Genomic DNA, 23487 nt, shown 5'->3' with positions numbered 1-23487 from the left:
CACACTGCTGACTAGGTTTCCTGCAGAGAGAAAAACTGTGGAGAACAAATTGTACTGGATTGGATTTTGGAAACTATAATTCAATGTTAGTGCTATATCAATTTGGAAGCATTTAAAATAGTTTTCCTTCGTCATGCTAATTTTTAAGGAAGTTATTTTTGGCTATGAAAGAAGATGAAACTTACTTGCAGGTTAGGATGCGCACCAAATCATTTGGTTTATAGAGCTCGATACACACAGCACAGCTATCTCCATCAGGGCCAATTTCCTAAGAACAAATAGTTACTGTTACTCAAACGAGAAAAAGTAAAGTAAACCTCAGAACTGGACTAGCATATGTACATGCATTTAACACCTAGAAATTCCTATAGAGAGAGAAACATTACTGAGTATGCAGCTATGAAGTTTCAATTTATTGACGTTTGGAAGAGACAAAATAATAAAAGTCAACAAAATGGAGAAAGAACAAATTAAACCATACAGTACTGACTTCCATGCTTTCTCTTGACTTTAGAATTTACAGAAGAAAGACATGTATATGTTTTCATAGTTATGTTTTCTCTAAAAAAAAAAAGGTGTAATTTGCACATAGTAAAATTCAGTCATTTGGTCTACAGTCCTGCACATTCTGAAAAACATATGTAGTAATATATCCACACCACAAGCAAGATATAGAATAATGACATTACCCCCAATAAATTTATCTATTTTCCCTTAGTAACTAAGCCTTCCTCACATTCCCAACCATTGCCTATCACTGTTATATTTTCAGTCCCTACACCTTAGGCTTTAAAAATAATGCCATATAAATGGATCACGTACTATCTAAGTTTTGAGTCCTGCTCCCTTCACTCATCATAAGGCCTTTGATATTCGCACATATTGTTGTAGGTGGAGTAGGACTTGCTTACCCTTTTACTACTAAATTGTATTCCATGGTATGACTAGTCCACAGTTTATCCATTACCAGGTGATGGGAATTCAGATCCTTTCCAGTTTGGAAAGAATTACTAATAACTATGTTAGGAATTTAATGGGGATATAGGAGTTTCCTTCCTTTACAGTAAATATCTAGTATGGTAAATGCATTTTTTAACTTCACAAGAAATTGTTAATCTGGTTTGCAGGGTAGACATGATCATTTAGTATTGTCACCAGATGATACATAAGAATCCCAGAGGTTGTACATAGTCATCAGGTCTTGTCTTTTCCAGGTGTTATTACTTTTAGTCATTCTAAGGAAGGTATACTGGTAACACAGGTGGTTCTAATTTTGTATTTCCCTAATGAACAGTGACATTGGGTATTCTTTTGTATACTTCTCAGCCATATGTTCCTTTGGTGAAACATCTGTTTAGTATACTTACTATATTTATTAAATTTTAAAACATATTTTTATTGTTGTTAGCCACCAAATGGGAGGTGGGAATTGAACCCAGGACTTCTGTAAAAGCAGAAAATGCTCCTAAACACTGAACCATCTCTTCAGCACATATTTATTCAAAGTAATTAGCACATATTAGTATTAGGTTTCACTGTAGTGTTTTTCTATTATTTTATTTGTTATTTTATGTGTATGAGTGACTGAATGCGTAGCTGTATACCACATGCTTACAGTGCCTGAACATGCCAGAAGGGGGCAGTGGATCTCCTGGGACTGGAGTTTTAGATGCTTGTCAGCCATGATGCGCATGCTGGAAATTGAACCCTTGTCCTCTGGAAGTACAGCCAGTGCTCCTAGCCACTAAGTCATCTCTCCAGCCTCCTCAGTGTGGAATTTTAAATTTATTTGGTCCAGCTGCTCCCCTAAGCTTTCTCCTCCCTCCTAGATTCTCCACCATCTCCCTGACCCCTCTTGTACCTTTATAGCCCTTCCCTACAATCTCCTCTCTGCTTTTCTATCACAGGTTTGTGTCTATATTTTTATTAGGCTGCTCCTCTTGTTGTTGAGTCAAGAGGTTTTTATTATATTCTAAGTGTAGTCATTCAATAAATATGCAATTTGCAAATATTTTCTCCAAGACTGTACCGTGTGTTTTCTTCCTTTAAAAACTGTCTTTCAAATAACAAAAATCCATGTTTGTTTGTTTGTTTGTTTGTTTGTTTAGTTGATACAGGATCTCATTATGTAGCCCTAGCTGTCTGGGAATTTGCTATGTAGACCAGGCTGGCTTCACTCTGAGAGACACCTATGCCTCCAAGTTTGGGGTTACAAGATGTGCCCACCATGCCCGACAAGAATAGGAATTTTTTACTTTTTTATTTTAGTTTAGTTTATGTGTATGTAAGTTTTACCTTCTTTTATGTCTGTGCACCATGTGTATGTCTGGTGCCTGCAGAAGGCAGAAGAGGGTATCAGATCCCCTGGAACAGGAGTTACAGATGGTTGGGAGTGCTAAGAATGGAAGATGGGTATTCTGAAAGAGTAGCCAGTACTCTTGAGCCATCTTGCCAGCCCACAAACAGAAATTCATAAACTTTGACAGTCAAATTCCACGTTTTCTCTGTGGACTTGTTTTTAGTGTCACATATAAAAATTATTAATGTATCTCACCTACATCATGAATTATTTTTCTTCAAAGACTTCTAAGGAATCAATAGGTAAGACCTTATTATATCTAGGCCTATAATCTGTTTTGAGTTAATTTTTACGCTGTATGAAGAATGGAGGTATTTTAAAAAGGATACTATGTTGGCTAGTTTTATAAAAACTTGACATAAGTGTCATTTTGGAAGAAGGAATCTCAATTGAGAAAATGTTCCCACCAGATTGGCCTGTGCTTCACTTTCTTCATTGATGGTTAATATGGGAGGGCATAGCTCACTGTAGGTGATGTCACTCTGGGCTGGTGGTCCTGGGTGTTATAAGAAAGCATGTTGAGCAAGCCATGAGGCAGCAAATCAGTAAACAGCACTCCTCTATGACCTCTGCATCAGTTTCTGCCTCCAGATTCCTGCCCTGTTTAAATTCCTGTCCTGACTTCCCTCAGTAATAGACTGATATAGAACTATAAACCTAAATAAACCCTTTCCTCTCCAAGTTGCTTCTGGTCATGGTGCTTTAAGCATAGCAATAGAAACCTTAACTAAGACTGATCATCACTGCAGAGTTCTCCTTGCTTCATTGCCTTTGGATCTTCATTAAAAAATAAAATTGGCCACGTGGGTCCATTTCTGGATTGTATATTGTACCATTCATTTATAAATCTAGCATTTCTACACCCCCACAGACACAGCCTTAAAATAATCCTGAAAATTGGGGGGGGGGGGTAAATTACTATTTGAAGTTTTTTTGTTTGTTTGTTTTTTTAAATCCTCCCTATATTGAGACAAAGTCTTTCTCTGTAGCCTAGGCTGAACTTGAACTTGCAATTCTTTTACCTCAGCTTTCTGGATGCTAGAATTGAAGGCATGTACAAGGTCCAGGAATGAAGTCATATGAGGAAAATTCTAAGTGCTTGTGAGAACACTCCAAAAAAAAACAAGACCAGAGTTTTGTGACCTCAGTTTCTTCAAAACACTGAATTGCTCCTGGAATGTGGGTTTGTGCTCCTCTCAGGTGTAGTAGATAGGAGTGAGTTCACTTCAGCTTGCTCATTATTGCTTGCTGATATTATTCACTTAATTTTTATATGTCTCTATGGAAAAACATGTTTTTGCCACATGTGGCTTGTCCTTGCAATTGTATACAGCTTGAACTCATGAGAACTTTACTCATGTGAACCTCCATAGTATAAATTGTCAGGTGCTCTGAATAAAGTTGGCTATTACATGAGACTTCAGTCTGCCTTATTTATCAGCTCCATTCTCCCAGGACCCATCATCTCTAGAGTGGTGACACAGCACATTCAATTTCTACAGTTCTTATTCATCAAAACTGCTTTGATTACACTAGTTCTTGAGCTTTTCTAATATTATCTCATGAAAATTCTTGTTGAAACTCTTATCTTACGCATAGGTTAATTAAAGATAAACTGACACCTTAACAATGAAGTCTTTGATCCATAAACATGATATACATCTCCATTTATTTATATTTTCTTTGATTTCTTTCTCCATACTTATGATTGAACTCAAAGCCTCAAGGATGCTAGGCAAGAGCTCTACCACTGAGCTATAATCCCCAGATCCTGTAACATCTTTCATTGGTGTTGTACAATTTTTAACATATAAATCTTGTACACATTTGGAATATTTGTTTTGAAGATCTTAATGCTTCTGATGGTGTTATAAATGGTAAATCTTTATTTCACTATGTCCTACAAGTTTTTTGGGATGTCCTTCCTCATCAGTGGGTTTTCAACTGTCTTAAATCTAAAATGGACATTGAATAAAGTTGTACTGAAGCATGATATTAGTTTTCTATTATTGCTGTTGCAAATTACCTTCACTTGTTGGCTTACATTTGCACGGCTAATCTTTTGTGGCAATCAAAAATAACTGAGGAGTTGGCAGTACTACGTTCCTTCTGGGGACTTCAGAGAAAATACCTTTCATTACCTTTTCTAGCTTCTAGAGAACTCCTACATTCCATTTAATGGCCTCTTCCTTGAACACTCCACATTTTTTCCCCATTGCAACCCTCCTATGGATGGCAGTCAGACCTCCTCCTTTATTCCAGCTTATAAGGATTCTGATTATATTTAGGGTTTGTCTAAATAGTCCTGCATGATCTCCCTCTTAAAATTTCCCTATCTGCAATTTCTTTCTGCTTGATACTGTAACATTTGCAGGTGCCAGTGATTAGTACCTAGGTACAGTTGGGGGCCATTATACATTCTAGTTTCAGTATTGACTCAAATTTTAATAATCAATGAGGTATATAAATGCTAATGAAAAGACAATTGGAGAAGGTCATTTAAAGAACGGCCTGGTATGATTGTTTTAAAAGTAGCAAAAGTACCTTGTCTCCTTGTTTCAAAGTGCGCAGCTGAAGCCTTCCAATAGCTTTCTTAGCATCTGCCTTTAACTGCCTCTGTAACAAATATTAGAAGACGTATTTTTAAAAGAAGTATGAGAAAAGCTATAGTGATATAATATTAATTGGTCAAAGCTACAATCCAAATAAAAGTTTAGAAATTAAAATCTTCAGCTGGGGAGATGGCTCAGTTGGTAAAGTACTTGTTCTGCAAGCAAAAGGCTCTACGTTTGATCCACAGAAAAGCTAGGCACCGGAGTGTGGGACTCTAATCCCAGAATCGAGGAGCTAGAAACAGGGAGATCACAGAGCTTTGCCAGCCAGTCAGTCAGGTTGATTCAGTGAGTTCCAGGTTCAGTCAAAGACTCTGGCTCAGAGAATAAGACGGATAGCAACTGAGGAAGATAGTCGTCTTTGACCTTTGACCTCCACACACATGTTCAAATGCATGCATGCACACACACAATTTTTTAATTAAACATTTTTATATATTTTGATCACATTCTTTCCTTTCCTTCACTGCTTCTCAGACCCTCTCCATTACCTCCCTCCCTGTCCAAAGCAAAACAAAAAGTGTACAAAATAAAACAAAAATCAGTCTGTTTTGTTTTAGTTAGCTACTCCTGGGTATGGGGCTTGCCCTTGAGTGTGGTTGATATACCCAGTTACACTCCAGTGGAGAAAACTTATTTTTATTTCCCAGCAGGTATCAATTGCAAATAACTTCTTGGCACACGCACCACAAATTAATTAACCATAATACATATCTCATTCATCTGCTATTAAGCAGAATCTTCCAAATTACTGAAACTTTTCCTTATAGCCCACTGAGTCAATTGTATGTTACCTATATATTCACAGCTATGTGGGGCCATCCATTAGAGCAATGGTTCTCAACCTTCCTAATGCTTCAACCTTTAATACAGTTCCCCCAACCATAAAATTATTTTTGTTGCTACTTCATAACTGTAATTTTGCTATTGTTATGAATTGTAATGTAAATATCTGCTATGTAGGATATGATATGTGACCCCAAAAGGGTAGCAACCCACAGGTTGTGAACTGCTGCATTAGAGCATGGTCTATCTACCAGGGCTACACACTTAAATAAAACTGACTTTCCATTCCAAGTATCAAGCAATTGTAAAATGTTCAACTAGTGGAGGATGTTTCCAGCCCTTCCTCTTCCATGAGGAATGTTGACCGGTTTGATCTTGTCTAAGTCTCATGGACTTAATCACAGTTGCTATAAGCTCATGAGTGTAGTGGTCCTATAATGTCCAGAAGATACTGTTTTACCTTAATCTTCTCAGATATCTGGCTCTTATAATTTTTCTGCTCCCTCTTCTAAGATATTCTCTGAGCCTTGGGGTCAGTTAGTGTGATACAGATGCCCCATTTATGGCTCAGTACCCAATTTACATTTGTTCTCTATACTTCAACCAGTTGTGAGTTCAGTATTAACTCCTGTGCACTGCCCAAATCTGATGAGGACTGAAAATTGCATTCATCTATGGATTTAGACATATGAATTTAGAAGGCAGTTTGATACTATGTCCATTTAGCAAAATACTAGTAATGTGTCCACCCCCTGAGTTTCTGGCAAGATTTATAATACCAGACATTAGTGTCCTCATGTAGAGTAGACCTTAAATCTACAAATTACTGAAACTTACATACTGTGTTTCCCTACTTTAAAAAATAGCATCCCTGGGATCATAATTGGAAAAACAGTATGCCTCTCTCCCAAATGGATTCAGACACTAGGAATTTTTGAAGCAATTTTCCCATTTTAAAGCTCAGAGGACCTTTAAGTACACTTTCTCCAGTTTCTTTTCTGAAATGGGTCTTGTTCAAACAAAAGTGCACAGGATTTGAATTCAAATGGAACTAGATTCAAAATCTGACTTTGTCACTGACTAAAGAATAACATTAACAAGTCACTGAATTATTGAGCTTACGTACTTTTCTAGAAAATGAGGATAATAACAACTTTTACAATAGTCAGTATTAGGAAACCCTGCTGCTTATGACCACCACTGTCTAGGAAGGAGGAGGGATTCCCAGTTGTTTCATTGAGCACATATCTAGATAAGTCTGGATATTCAACACCAAACTAAAGCTCAGGAACAAGGACTAATACATCCTGCACAAGTCATATTATCAAGTGGGATGACCCTCCAAGTTAAAAAAAGATCACAAATAGTGGAATCATTGAGAGACTGTCTTTCTTCTTATGCAGTTTGAATTAGCCACAGGAAAAATAATGTTGCAAATAAATGTTTCTCTTTCAGAAAAAAAAATATGCCTATATTCTATGTAAGAATGTCTCAGGTGAATAGACTGTATGTTTAAAATGAAGCTGAGATAGCTTTCACATCAGGGTAGATGCTGTGTGGACTCGATAGCATTGCAGGGGGTTATATGATTCACAATCTTATTTTGAACTGTAAAATGAATAAACTTACCAGAAATTCAGCAAACAGTAGGTGTTCAGAAGCAGAGTTCATTATGAGAATAAAATAGCTCCCCGCCATGTAGGGTCTGCTCCCTAGCAGGGACCCCAGCTGATACATGTTACATGAAAACTAGATATAATGCAAATAAAACATCTAACATAGTGTCTAACATATCATAGATACTCAATAAGATATTTAGTAGTGAAACTATAAACTATTACTTTAAATAAGTATCACTGGGTACAGGAAACATGTCTATAAATAATTCTGACAAATACATTTTGGAAGAAAATAATCCATAGTATGGGTATGTAAATAATGTCCTCAATGCCCAAAGATGTATCCTACAAAAAAATCCCTCTCAGATTGCTACTTAACCAGTAAACATAGATTGGTCGAAATAATTAACGAGGATGCTAATGAAAGCCCTATTAAAGGCTAGAAGAAAAACAGAACTTGATCTTTATATTCCTGGAGTCTAGTCCAGTAAAACATCTATAATTCAGCTGTTTTCTAATAGTTTTTCAGTTTTTTGAGCCTATGGTCTGTTAAACTCTGTTTCTTTCACTGAACAACTAGGACCCACAGGCCTAGCTCTGGCTCAGATTTCTAAGCCTCAGTACTTCCTTATCACATAGATCAGGAGCTACTCAGACATTGAGAAAAAATGAAAAGGGAAACAGAGACAACAAAAGAAAGGAATATAGTATACCCACAAATATATCTTTGTTAATTCTTTGTTATTTGTCTTTAAAGCATTTCGGATTGAGGTTTAAGCAACAAGCTCTGTAGACAATTAGAGAAATGAAGTCATTAGGAAGTGCTAGTTCTCTAGCATGTTTATTTGATTAAGTGTACATACTCTGGGATGGGAGGGCGATCTAGTTACAACATCTGTCACCCTACTCATCTCCAAGGTTGACTCAGCTAATCTGGCTGGCTAGGCTGGTGTCCCCTTTCAACCTAACCCCTCCACACGTATCTCACAAACTTTCATGCTTGGCTGAAGAGGACAACCTTCCCTATAGAGCAGGAACATTCCTTCATCAAGGGTCTATGAGCAGCTCTACTGTCCTGACAGACCCTCCAAACAAGCTCTCAGGTCTGCATTTTCTGATTTCTCATGCCTAAGTATTCAATTCAATACATTAGCGGTTCCCAAGTCTCCAATGACAATGCCTATACTTTACTAGTCATGAATGCCAAGCAAGTAATTTTCTTCATTGCAGCCACAATTGTAATTCAAAAAATTAATTTTAGTTTTAGGCCCAGGGGCAATGTTATATGCCATGTATAAATCTATTCCCAAGAAACAAAAGAGCTGGTATTAATACCAAGCTAAAAATAGGCAATGGGGTGAAATACACACATACACACACACACACACCCAGACAAGTTGCAAATGCCAAGTTATTAAATAAGAAACTTGATTATAGAAGATCTATAAAGATCTACAACATTTAAAGACAGCGAGCGGGCTGGTTCAAATAGTAATTTGAAATTTATTCCATAAAAATGAGTATTTTATGCGGCTCTCAGACCTCACCAGAGAAGGGCCTATGTGCAGCGATGGTGGTAAATGCAGAGACTCACAATGGTCAAAATGCACAGAATAAGTATTAGTGGAGTGCTCAGCCACAGATGGGACATCTGTATCACACCTGTCAAAACTCAGGGACCTCTTAAAGGGTACAGCAGGAAGACTGTAAAAGCCAGAGGTCAGGGATGGCTAGCATGAAATGTCTTCTGGACATGACAGGACCACTGAACTCATGAACTCACAGCAGCTGTGGTTGCCTGCACAAGAGCAAGCCAGTAAACATGGAGGTGGGGGGGGGCTTTAAGAGCCCCATGCCTACTTGAGGAACTATTTAGAGTCGATGGGTGCTGGGGGAGGGAATGGCAATTTTCTCTAAGGGTGTGGCTCTTGCTAGATGACCCATGCCCTAGAGCAGTGGTTCTCAACCTTCCTAATGTTGCAACCCTTTAATACAGTTCCTCATGTTGCGCTGACCTCCAACCATACAATTATTTTTGTTGTTAATCCATAACTGTAATTTGTTACTGTTATGACTTGTAATAAAAATATCTGATATGCAGGCTATCTGATTTGCAACCCCTGTGAAAGGGTCTTTGGACCCACAGCTTGAGAATCACTTCTCCGGTGGGTAATCCCATACCTATGATATACAGGCAGCACAAATTGGACTCAGTGGGTTAAAAAAAATCTAACACAAAGTTCGCAGGGAGTGGTAGAGCCTGGGGTGGACCTAGGAGCAATCACAGAGAGGTTTGTAGGGCGAGTGTTTTAAAAAATGCATAGTATGAGATATATGAGAAATTAATAATAATAGTTTTACAAGAGAAGTACATGCTTCCTAAGTCCTTATCTTTCTCCCATTAGGCTGTTAGTAGCTAGAGGACTGGGCCTTAATGGTTTGTTTTTAAAAATTTCCACAATGCCTACTCATTTAGAGAATATTTCATTTAAAAATATAAACACTTTCTCAAACAAGACATTTTTTTCAAGCCTCTTTTCTAGTACATCGGGGAAAGACAATTTTAAAGAGCATTTCCCAGACTCCTACTATGTATCAGGCTCAGCCCTAAGATTTCCATCTGTGTCATCACGTATAATCATTAACTACCTTGTGAAATAGAGATTTTAATATCCAAGTTTTATAGACAAGTCAAGTGGGTTCTGAAGCCTGACTAAAGTCCAGACAGGTGGCTAGTTGCAAGGCTGATTCAGTTCCACCCCAGCTTGTATCTGACTTTGAAGCTGCTGATCACTCCACCGCAGTACACTGCCTCCATTGTGTGCTAGAGAAGAAGCCTTTAAAAAGGCTTTGCATTCCTTATGAAGAAGATAAAGGAAAGAAACAAGGGAGGGAACCCTCCAAGTCAGCTATTATTCAGTCTTGAAATTGTTTCTAAATTGCTATACATTGTGATTTGAGAAACGTTTTAAATAGGCATATTATACTAACAGCCTCTCCCCTCCTCCTCAATCCTAAATCATAGCTGGTTTAAGAATATTTGACAATAGAGTTGAGAATTGAAGGGGAAAAAAAGCACTGCTTTTTGTGTGTATGCCAATTTTCTTAACAGAAGCTTGATGCCATTTTTCAAACCAATCAAAAGCTTTGACAGTGCCAGTAACTGAAGATATATCAGCTACACAATTTTGGGTTATTGTTGCTGTTTTGGTTCTGAGAATTTCTGAGTTGGCAGCAGGGAAGGAGCTGAAAATAAAGTCAGAGGAATTATTATTTATTATAATTTTCAATTTATAAATTGCAAGGGACACAAGATATTCTATTTAGTTCATTTGTATATTCATACTAAATTCAGTAAAACATATGTCAATCTGGAGATTTGTCAGCCTGGGTTTTGGTCACAGGGCATTTAACATTCAGTGGAAATGAGATGTATATATGAACATCACTTCTATAGTTAAACTAATTACTTAATGGGGCTAGAGTACACAAAAACAAGAAAGAGGTTAACACAAACTTGATTTTTCTGCACGTAAGTCACTGCCTTTAAAAAAAACAAACATTTCATTAAAAGCTAAAAATAAGAACATTTTCCAAGAATGAAAGTTAAAAAAAATCATAATCTTGGCTCAGAGTTTATAAAAACAATGCTTATTTTTTTGAAAATATATAGTGAGAGGATTCTTTTCCTAGGATACATTCCTGTGAGCACATGCAATGTCTGTGCTATGTGGCAATTTAGGCATATGAGAATTTGCCTTGCTCAACAAAAACCTATGCAGAATACCTGAAAAAGAGTTTCTACATTATGAAATATTTTTCTTCAATTAAAAAGGAAAGAAGCAGGCTGGGCAGTGGTGGCATACGCCTTTAATCCCAGCACTTGGGAGGCAGAGGCAGGTGGATCTCTGTGAGTTCAAGGCCAGCCTGGTCTACAAAGCAAGTTCCAGGACCACCAGAGCTGTTATACCCCAAAATCCCCGCCTCAAAAAAGAAACAAAAACAAACAAACAGATAGATAGATAGATAGATAGATAGATAGATAGATAGATAAAAAAGGTGTTCCTTATAGGAGAGGAGAAACAATCAATTAAATAGGCTCCCATATATCTAAAAACCCTGAAGACTGGGATAAAGAGGAATATAGGTCACTTTCATAAAGATGATCACCATTAGCAGTATAAGGAACTGAACTATAAGAAAGAATTGTGAAGAAAGGGAAAACTTGCCAATGGATATGCTAGAACTAAAATTATAGCCTTAACAAACATAATCTGCACCTTTAAAACTTGTGTTATGCCTGAAATCTGTACTTTTGAGTTGACTCTAGTCCATAGCAAACATATCCCCTTCTCTCAACCCCGGGTAACTGCTGTCCTACTCTCTGCTTCTATAAGATTAACTTTTTTACAAAGAGAAGAAAATTCTGGAATTCTGCTATTCAAATTCATTTATTTGAAATTTGCTAGGGGATCAGCTCTTAAGTGACCTTATTATACCAAAATGTATGCCCCTGCACACACACAGTGCTAACTCTGTTTGGTAAAGGATAAATTGAATAAATTGGCAATGGTAATCATTTCACAATGGACATCATATCACATCAGCATGGTGAACATTTGATACCATTTTATTTGCCAGTTATGCAGCAATATAGTTGGGGAAAGAATTAGTGACATGATCTGGGTATGGTTATGGCTGGCTGTAGTCCGAACCATTGTGGAAAACTGAGATGAAAGAATTGTTTGTGTCAAAAGTTCATCACCACCTTGGGTAACTGTTATGGTTTGCAAGTTAAATGTTCTCAGAGGCTCATATTCTAAGGGTATTGTCGCCAGGTGGAAGCATTTCTACAAAACGATGGAACCTTTAGGACGTGGGTCTGAGTGAAGGTAAATCCAAGTATTGAGGGTCTGCCCTTGAAGGGATTGCTGGGAACCCACCTGTTCCTGTCTTCATGACCACAACACGGTGAATAATTTTGCTAAATGGTCTGCTATGATGCTTTACCTGGCCCAAAGTGACATGCTAAGTGATTATGGACTGAAATCTCAAATCTGTAAACCATAATAAACTTTTCCTACTTTAAGTTTTCTCTGGTACTTTGTTACAGTGGCAAAACCAAACCAAACAAATGAAAAAATACCAGCAACAGTGAAACCCAGTCTCAATAAAACCATAGTACAAGTGTAAAATTAAAGTATATGAATATATTAAATTTATGAGACCCATTATTTGAGTTTCCTTTTGATCTGTGAGAAAGTCAAAAGGCTGAGAAGCTAGGCCTCATTTAGACAAGTATTTGTTTAACTTACTCTACAGAAGAGCCAAAATTCTCATGGTATAAAAGGCACTGAATAATTCTCAAATGTAGGCAAGAATAGACCCATAGATGAAAACACATCAACCACAAATATACATAAATATATATGTATAAACATATGTACAGAGAGATAGATGATAGATTTGATGGACAAATAATGGTACAAAATGTAAGCAGCTACTGGGTTTTTCAGTTAATTTAACTAAAAGATAAAATTTGCTACAATTGGGAATATTCCAGATAATGTTTACAATAGTTCATATTCAACGACAGCTTTTTGAGACAGGGTCTCACATTGCAGCCCAGGCTTGTCTGGAACACACTATGTAGCCAGGCTGGCTTCAGACACTCAGTGGCCCTCTTGCCTGTCAACCTTTCAAGTGCTGAAATTACAGACATAAGCCAGCAACATACCAGGTCCAAGGACAAATTTTAAGATATTAATGCAGCTCAGCCCTTCTTCTTCTGAGAGTACACTGTACTGCTATTTCTAACAGCAAGCTATAGGGAATGTATGGCATATCTCTGCCTAGGGAACTAATTTGAGTATCAGAGTCCCAGACTCAAATGGTAGGAGTGAGGAGGGCTGATTGCTAGGAACATCTTCCTTGCAACTGGTCATGCTGTCTGAAACACAGGACCCAGACAATGAAAGCAGGTGCATATCATTTAGCTAGACTGTTGTGCAAAGCAATCTTGAAAAACTGGTACAACATGGTTCATTGCTCCAGCCGTATCTAACAATACATCAATCACTAATATAAAGGACACTTTGAAGGCCACATTCCTGGCGTTGGCTAATGTCCAATCATGGTTAACTTGGGAACATTCAAGGAGTAAGCAACTAGTTCTGCTCTGTTACCTCTTCTCTTACAATCTATTCACATTGTCTTTGATCAAAATCTTTTTACAAAAACACATCAGTTAGTGTAGTACTTTTTAGAAAAGTATTTATATATACATACTTCATTTGCCAAGCATTTACTATAGTAAATTCTAAGTATTTATATATACTATATTGATATTACATGTTATGATATAAGCATATAATTACATTAAATAGTATTCAGTTGATATTTATAGATTTAGTTATATATACTTTAGTGTTATATTATATATATATTTATATAATTTTTTTTTTTTTTGGTTTTTTGAGACAGGGTTTCCCTATGTAGTTTTGTGCCTTTCCTGGAGCTCACTTGGTAGCCGAGGCTGGCCTCAAACTCACAGAGATCCACCTGGCTCTGCCTCCCGAGTACTGGGATTAAAGGCGTGCACCACCACCGCCCGGCTATATATATATATATATAGTTATATATAATTATATATTAGCATATTATAGCATTTGTATACATTTGTATATCTACAATATGTACAACACATACATACACACAGATAACACAGACACACACAGACACACACACACACACACACACACACACACACACACAGAGTCTGTAAGGACAATAAATACCTCTAATAGGTGCAAAAGCCAACAGAAGATAGGAAGAGGCTCAAGGAAACAATTCAATCATCTATAAGACCATCACAAATATCTTTTATTGCTTCACCAATTTCATTATCTATTTACCCTTTGATCTATGGCTACTTGAACTTTGTAATACAGTTTTCCAGAGTGCCTTAAAATACAGTAATAAATTATGTAATTTAAATTCCTTTTCAGGGAAGTCACTATCCATTGGTATTACATCTTAAGGAAATCTTAGTTGAACCTCCCTGTATATTTGACTACTGTATGATCTGTTTACACACAAGAGTTGACTCTTACCAATAATACCTGTATTATACCATATTACAGTAAGATTATTTTATTGTGTGTGTATGTGTGTGTGTGGAGACTAGAGGTTAACATCAGGTATTTTCTTTCTTATTTTTGTTTGTTCTTTTCAAATAATACCATCACTTTCCAGTCCTTCCAATGTCTTCCTTGTATCCCAACCTACTTCCCCTTATATATAAATACAACTGCTGGGTCCAGTTAGTTTTACTTATATGCATATGATTTCAGGGCTGACCACTTGGTATTGAATAAACAATTAGGGTGCTCATCTCTTGGGAAGACTATTTCTCTTGCTCTCAGTATTTCATAGCTCTGTCTAGGGGTAGAAGTCTGTGAGATTTTCCCCTTCCATGTTAGTGTGTCTATTGTTTATCTTATTTTTTGAGACAAAGTCACTCACTGGCCTAGTGCTCACAAATTCGGCTAGATTGTCTGGTCAGTAAAGCCTGGATCCTCCTGTTTCTTCCTCCCCAGCACTGGGATTACAGTCAAACCCTGGCATGCTTGGCTTTTTTTTTTTTATGAGTACTGGGGATCTACATTTGTGAAACAAGCAGTTTATCAATGGAAAAAATATCCCTAGCCTTTAAATGTGTGTGTGTGTGTGTGTGTGTGTGTGTGTGTGTGTGTGTGTGTGTGTGTATGTTAGATGGAAGCACATGTTAGAGAAGTGCTTTACCACCAAGCTACATTCTCAGAACTCAAAGTATTGTCATGATACAGTTTGGTTTAGTTATCAAATAAACCAAGAGATATCACAGAACTCTACATTTCTAGAAGAATTAATCTTTCTCATGTATGAAATATTATTATGGAGAAATATCACTAGTGGCAATGACTGTGTCATGTTTAGGTTTGATGTTGGTTGGGACAAAGTGCGTCATCATCTATCTTAATTCACATTACTATATAGTTACAGGTTCCCATTAACTGTTGTACAGCACGGTTAACTCCCTCCATTACAGAGCACATGGCTATCATTAAAATTATTTCTATCCTCATACCTAGTCTTATTTTTATTACTACATATGACTTATAAAATTTAATGGGTTTTATTATGACATATGTTTTTCTTCTCAAAATAGTTATTTCCTAGCTATTGCTTATTAATTAAATTTGTCCTTGGACAATTTCATACACATACACAGTTTATTCTGATTACTCTTTCCCTGAACCTTCCCTTATCTCCTCTCAAACCTGTCAATCCTCTTTCCCACATTCATGGTTTTTTGTCCTGTTTTGTGAACCACTGAGATTAACCATGGATGTCTGTGTGACTGGTGGTTTGGAACTATCCACCTGGTGAGCCTATCACTGGGTATGCAACTGAAGATAATGACTCTCCCCTTCCCCAAGTCTATCAATAGCCAACAACAGTTCGTCAGGGATGAGTAAGGCCCCATAAGTCCCTACCCTATCCATGACTGACTGCTGACAGGGCCAGTCTTGTGCATGCTCAGGACAAGAAACCATAGTTGCTGTGAGTTCATTACTACCATGATTGAAAGATACCTAGAAGATGGCTTTTCATAGTCCTTCCTGTCTTATGGCTCTTACCCTCTTCAACTACTCTGATTTGTGTGAATATTTTATCAAGGCTCATCACATGTTAAAGGGATTCCATTTTTCTCCTGCTCTTGGAAATGATTCATTCCTATCTATTTTAATTACTACATCTTACTCTTCTTAAAATCACTGTTCATTAAGGGTAAATGTACAAAGCTGACATCAATAGCATGCTAATGTGGAAAGGGAAAATCTTTTCAGGCCTTAAAGAACTAAGGGATGCTGAGAGTGGGAGAAAATCTTCTCCAGGGAGCTGATTATCCAATGTCAAATGTTCAGCCCTGGAAGCATATATACTAGTAATATTATACGGACTATCAGGTTGTATTTATGCATTTAGGAATATACATATAGTTTTACACACACACACACACACACACACACACACACACACACACACATGTGAAAACAAAAGAGGCCATGAATTTGAAGAAGAGCAAGGAGAACTACATGGGAGGATTTTGAGAAGGAAAATGATGTAATTATTTATAATCTTGAAAATTATCTTTTAAAAAGTAAATGTAAATCCAGCCTTTCTTGCTATACCTATTCTGGCCCCTATTTTACCAAGTATCCCAATTTGTTTCATTTATTAGTATTTAATTCGATATAACTGGTCACTGAGTATCAACGGCCTTAGATAATGTCAGTACATATACACTATACCTCCTTCCAAATGCTGGCTACTTCATTCTCTAGCGTTACTGTGCTCATTACAAGTAGTTTAGTGTAATTGTGTCATGAGGTTTCTCATGACCTTCTTTACTTCATATTAAGGGTGTTTCAAGTAGAAACAAATCTAATAATGCTTAGTAGGTTATTTTCATTCATAGCCCACTGGTATTTTTCATGCTGTTTAGAAGTTTTTCACCCACAAAAACAGGATGATGTGTGCTCTTCAACATCTTCTATGACCATATAAAGAAATTACACCTGAGGGCTCATCTGAATAATTACCAAAACTTATACCATGATAAATTTGTATAATATTTACTGTTATGCCTCATAATCTTCAGAATGAAGATATCTCTGGATACATAATCTTCCCTAATTCTTTTGCTTTGGTTTTTAGTGACAGGGTCTCACTTTGTAACCCTGGCTGGCCTAGAACTCACTATGTAGTAGGGCTGGCCTTGAACTCACAGAGATCCACCTGGATCTGCTGGAATTAAAAGCATGCACCACCATGCCCAGCCTTCCCTAATATTCTAATAAAGGGGAAAGTTCCCATAATACAACTCCATCAACATTTCTACTAGTACAAAGCAGAAAATGTGGCTAACTGTCCAGTGAAAGTTGTAAATATGTACATGAAGCTTTTTACAAACAAATCTGAACTTATGAAAATAAAATATATGAGTAACATTACAGTACTCAAATCTTTATAAGCAAAAGTGACTACTTCCCATATATTTAATCCTTTTATCCTCAAAGGAGAAAAAGATAAAATCCAATAAAGTGTAAAAGTGGATCTTCCAAAAGCCTTTTGTAATAAATGAGAAGCTTTAAAGCCATTTTTGAGAAATTCTACAGAGGTTAACTTTCATAAAATATATTGTAATCTATGAAAACTGCTTAAATGAAAGATAAGATTAGGCCTAAATGTGCAATGAAGCTTGTGTAACACCAGGCAATGTTCTTTATAAACCCTTTACTCTGCCTCCAGAATTGTGAATAATTTATTTCTGTTGTTTAAAAGCTAGGAATAAACCTTATTACTTGGTAAAGGAGTTTTAGATTTATTATAGCAGTTAGAATACAGAAACACAGATCCTACTGTGGACATCCAAAAACCACTCTCATCATTGTGACTGTAACCTTTGAATAGGTAGTCATACGTGACAGCATTTTCTCCAATCTCAGAGATTAAAAAAAACCTGCATGATACACAAATGTCCAATATTAACACAGTGTGAATCTACTGAGTGGCCTGGCATAGGAATGCAAAACATCCTTCTGACCATAGCTAGTAACATGCTGAACCTGCCACCATTGTGATAAGCTCCTTCACTGAAGGGGACAGAAGTCAATTAATTCTAAACATTCTGATGATCACCATGCATTACTACATGGTGGCATCTGATTTCTATATAAGTTTTATAATAAAATGCAAACTTTTAATTTATTGTGAAATTCAATTAACTTTCTCACTATACAAAAATCTTGTTGCTCCCAGACCTCAATACACTGGGACTTCTTTGCTTCTTGGAGAGTTAGTACACAAAGTGGCCAAAACTTCACTGCCCTTGAGGAACTTCTCAGATTATATAAAAACACATTCTATTGCTTCTGCCACAAGATCACCTGAAAGCATTAAATACCAGCTGGACCTTATGGAGAAGTGGCACAACACTTTGTTGTTACGTTGAGAACCCTTGAAGGAAGAGAAAATAATGATAGTAGCAATGGACCAGGGAAGAAGGAGGAATGGAAGCAGTTCAATATTATAATCTGGATGTATAGTGACCATAAAATCAACAGCATTTGTTCATGAAGGCTATGTGGGGAGACAGGAGAGAGGGGGGGGGATGAAGAACAGCTCAATAGTTTCCAGACTAGGGACAACAGAAATCCCATTGAAAATCGGTGCAATACTGCTATGCTTGTGTTGATGGGAAAGAACCAAAGGAAAAGGAAACATCGCTAAAAGTAGGTAGAAAGGACAGTTGCTGGAATGATAGCCTTGACTACACAAAAGACAGAGAGCGCCTATATTCTAGGGAAAGTTGGCTGCTGCAGAAAACATCTGTCAAAATAGAAGACATAGAAGAGGAGCAGGATCTAAACACAGATACAGATAGAGGGAGCAATGGAGAACTACTCTTTGGATTGCTTCCATTTTAGTGGTAGAATCATATAATTAGACAGTAAAGTTGAAGGATGTGTTGGTGACTTAAGTTGTAAAACTTAAAAACAAGGAATGTAAGAGAGTAAATAGCTAAGAAAACAATTAATGGGTAGTATTAATGGTCTGCTCTGAGACTGTGATCATAAATTTAAAGCCAGTGTAGCTACAGCTATTTTTTGGCTCTTCTGCATGTCAAGGTGTAGACACAGACTGGTGAGCATTAGGATTTAACCAGGGTTGATTTTGCCTAAAAGTATGTCTACTCCTGCATATGCATAGGCTTCATGTGTAAGGATTTAGCAAACCTTGGATTGAAAATATTAAGAATAAAAACTGCATCTCTCCTAGATATGTGTAGAGTTTTTCTGACAGTCATTCCCTACAGAACATAGCATAAGACTTATTTACATAGCATAAACATTGTATCAGTTATTATAAGTAATCTAGACATGATTTCAAGTATCCATATATGCTAAGTTATATGCAAATGCTTTCCCATATTACATAAGAGATGAGCACCTATGGATTTGAGTATACAACAGGAGATCCTAAAATCAATCCCTTATGGATGCCAAATGGATAACTCTATAACAAAGATAGTGAAAGTACAAGAGAACTGAAGATATATGCATCTGAATGGCCACAGAATCTGAGGTGATTAACTAGAGAAGTGAGGATATGGGAAGAGGTAAAGTTGCTTTAAAGATGACAGGATCAGGGATAAATAATCATAGGTACTCCTATGTTCTATAATCCTTTGGCTGTTTTGTTCTATCATTTCCACACTTCGTACTTTTTAAAGCATTGATGTCAAAATACACTAAAAATTAGGAACATGCAGTATGTTTGGAGTTTAACACTGTATCATGAACAATTAGATTTTAAAACCTTGGGCTGGTAAGATGGCTTAAGGAGTAAAGGTACTTGTGTCCAGTCCCAACATGAATTCAATTCCTGGAACTCATATGATAGAAGGAGGGTACAGGCAAATAGTCCTCTGACTTCCATATGCACACTATGGCATGCACATGCTCCCTGTCCACACCCACAACAGATAATTGTAATAAAACCTACATTGTCATGATTCAGCATTTTTTTAGCTCCACACCCACATACAAATTCCTCCCTCCCTCCCTCCCTCTCTCTCTCTCTCTCTCTCTCTCTCTCTCTCTCTCTCTCTCTCATATGCACACAAATACATGTACACACATGCACACGTACATTTACCTTCAGGCAGCGACAACACTTAAATTGGTTTTATGAGGATTTCTTCATCTGAAATTTATAATGTCTCTTTTTTTTTCTTTGAGTGTGAAATGCTTTTATAATTTAGAAAAACAGTTCATTTAAAGCAACATATGTATTTACAGTAATTTATAAATAAATGTTGGCTGTGCTCCCTTAGGTGTTAAAAGAGTTAATCAATCAGGATTAACTGTTTTGACAAATGACAGAATATAGGACATGAGATGATGGAAACTGATATACTTTTAAAATGACTACATTTCATAAAACATATGCATAGATCTTGTCTAGTAAGTATATGAATAAACATGAAACCCAAACTATAATTGAAACAGTAAAAACTATTTTAAAATTGGGAAAACTGAGCTTTACAAACCTGTTTCCTACTTTGAGCTCTTGCATTCCGTAATCTTCGAGCGGAATAAAAGATGAAATAGCCCACCGTTGCTGCCGTAATAATAAAAAAGGACACGGAAACAAAGAAAATTGAATAATGATTCACCCAGGGGCCATGTTTTTTCCCTACTTCGATGACCATTGTTACTTGTATGCCTCTTTGAATGGACTGCAGAATTTTTGTTCCTTTTAGATTGCCAATCATGATTGCAACAATGTCTCCTGCACCTGTAAAAAGAAAGAAATTCAGTTTTAGTTTGAGATTCTTAATATAAAAATCCAATTTAAAAAAATCCAATTTTAATGGATGATTTCAAATATTTAAAATCAGACCCAATGTTATAAAAGGATATATTATAATTCAATTAACATTATTAAATACCTACTACATATTCAAAAGACATAAGGGTTATAACCATGTATAAGATTTAGTCATGGATCTAAGGAGCTCATAGGTTTAAAGGAAAGCATCACACACAACATTACCCATAATTCAACAGTATTACCTTTGAGGCCTAGTTTGCCTTTTTTTTTTTTTTTGAAATGAGGTCTTACTCTGCCTCTGCCTTGCACCAGGCAAGCATGGAACTCGGGTCCTTCTGCCTCAGCCTTCAGAGTAGCTAGGAGTACAGACCTGAGGAAGGACCCCAATATGCAAATTTCATGAAGGCCTTCTTAATGACATGTAACATGAATCTTAAAGCGTTCTTATTAATAAGAACAAACCGGAGGCAGGTTATTGGGGTGATTGCTGAAAGATCAGAGACACAGAACAAGCCACAGTTTTCTCACCTCACCAGTTCCTCAGCTGGTCTTATTTCCTCAGACTGCAAGCTTCTGAGTCCTCATCCCAATGGCTCTCAGCTGAACTGTGCTCGAAAGCCTGAATGCTTAACCAGCCGAATGCTTTACTCACTACAGGCTTTTTTCTTCCTTAATTCCTGGTCCTCATGCCTTATATACTTTTCTCTTTCTGCCCCCACTCCCTGGGATTAAAGGCGTGGGTCACCATGCTGAGCTGTTTCTAAAGTGGCCTTGAACTCAGAGATCTGGCTAGCTCTGCCTCCCAAGTGCTGGGATTAAAGGTGTGTACCACCACCACCCAACTTCTGTTATGGCTTACTCTTCCCATTTTCTAGCCACCATTTCTGGCTCTGTTCTAGTGGCTGTCTGTTCTCTGAACCCAGATATGTTTATTTCAGGGAACACACAATATTTCAGGAAACACAATACCCACCACAATGACAAATAGTCCACTGGCTGGTAGACAATAGAACTTACCTCCTAAGAAATATTAAAACATGTAGATGCATTCTTTTTGATTATAAGGAGGTTTATTATCATATGTACTCAATATTAATATGTACAAAGACTTATATAATAAGATAGGGATTTGAGGCAAATAATGTGCATAGAATGTTTTACAGCCCACACGTGTTTACGGTGTGTTTTTTTTTTCTATATCTCCAAAGATAATATAAAATTTGCACAAGCTGTTTGGGAAGGAGAAGCAGACCTGTGAAAGGAGAGTGCTCAGCGAGAGAGGGCAATGGGTAAGCCAACACAAAGTTCATGTTAGACATGTATAAAATGCTGTAAGGAAACTCAATATTCTGTACCAACTAATGTACTATGAAACAAAGTAAAGAAGAATGACAGTAGAGAAGAATATGGCTTCATCCAATTAACATTTATTACAAGAAAGGAAAAGAGAAAGCAAGCAAGCAGGCAGGCAAGCAGGCAGGTAGGCAGGCAGACATTTTGCTCCAAGAGCTCTAAGTTTTCATATATGGACCTGTTCAGGTTAGCAAGGAAGATAACAAAGAGAAGGGATAGATAACAAAGAGAAGGGATAGAAGGATTTGTTTCTATTTAAGGACAAATCTGAACTTACACTATGATTGTTACTAAAGACCTCATGTCCTTAATAACCTCCTTTCTACTCCCAAACACATTTGGTTAGAAAAGCAAATGAAACCTTATCTTTCTCAATGTTCTGAGAATGTCTTATTGTTCAAGCCATTCCAGTGCTTATCAAGGTTTATAATCCTAGTTTTTATGAACCAGGATGAATGATCTTAAGCAAAAAGAGGGTTCTTTGAATGTTAATATATTGCCAACCAGAGAAACCTCCTATTGATACTAGGTTAAGGTACTACTCAAGTTAATGATCAAACTCCAGTCTGGAATAAACAACCACCCACAAATAAGACTCTGAAAGACCTTTAGACTAGAATTTAAACACAAATGGACAATACTAAAATAGTATTGCCACTTTCAATGATTACAAGTAAAAAAAGCTTAACTAGTGGATTTTTTTAACCCAAATAATCCTTAAAATTCACAGCTCCTAGTATCAAAAGACTTTAAATGATTAAGCCTCATAGAAATACGTCACAGTATAGTGGGTAGGATCCTTTCCTAATATATGCAAAAGGTATCACCACAAATCCTTTTATCACTTTATTTATTCATATGAGTGTTTGCTGAATGTCTTTACGTGTACAATGTGCATACAGTGCAGTTAGAGGAGACTGTCAGATGCCCCTGGAACTGGAGTTACAGATAGTTAGAAACCACCATGTGTCTGGGAGCCAAGTCTGGGTCCTCTGGAAAAGCAATGGGTTCTCTTAATCTCTAAAGCATCTCTCCAATCCATCACGATAGATAGTTAAAGCTCTAAAAGAACTATTTACATGTGATAGTTAAATTTGTCTGACTCCTACTGACTAATGTGTGATACTCAGACTGACAGAAGTGAATGACTCACAATCTTATTTCCATGGAGAAAAACCTCAAAAGGTATAGGAAGTAAAGGGAGTATAAAGTGTAGATAGCATTTTCTGTATGTACATCTAAAGCAAACATATAACCCAAATTTCCCATATGGGTCAAAGAATTGGTAACTGGGGCGGTGGTGGTGCACGCCTTT

At 36.9% G+C, this 23487-nt stretch overlaps 1 protein-coding gene across 2 annotated transcripts in view; it reads right to left on the bottom strand.

Moving 5' to 3' along the window:
- The window catches only part of Rnf128 (ring finger protein 128), a 104565-nt gene that overhangs the window by 7811 nt on the left and 73267 nt on the right, over positions 1-23487 (bottom strand). For both annotated transcript variants that reach the window (XM_036175467.1, XM_036175466.1), the window contains exons 2-4: positions 20536-20783; positions 4904-4975; positions 186-268 (exon numbers count right to left, since the gene is read on the bottom strand). In XM_036175467.1, the coding sequence (XP_036031360.1) occupies positions 186-268; positions 4904-4975; positions 20536-20783 (403 nt within the window). The remainder of the gene's footprint in view (positions 1-185; positions 269-4903; positions 4976-20535; positions 20784-23487) is intronic.

Source organism: Onychomys torridus, chromosome X, assembly GCF_903995425.1.
Source record: "Onychomys torridus chromosome X, mOncTor1.1, whole genome shotgun sequence".
Lineage (NCBI taxonomy): Eukaryota > Metazoa > Chordata > Mammalia > Rodentia > Cricetidae > Onychomys > Onychomys torridus.
The sequence above is the reverse complement of the archived record's forward strand: the minus strand, read 5'-3'. Positions and strand labels throughout refer to the sequence as shown.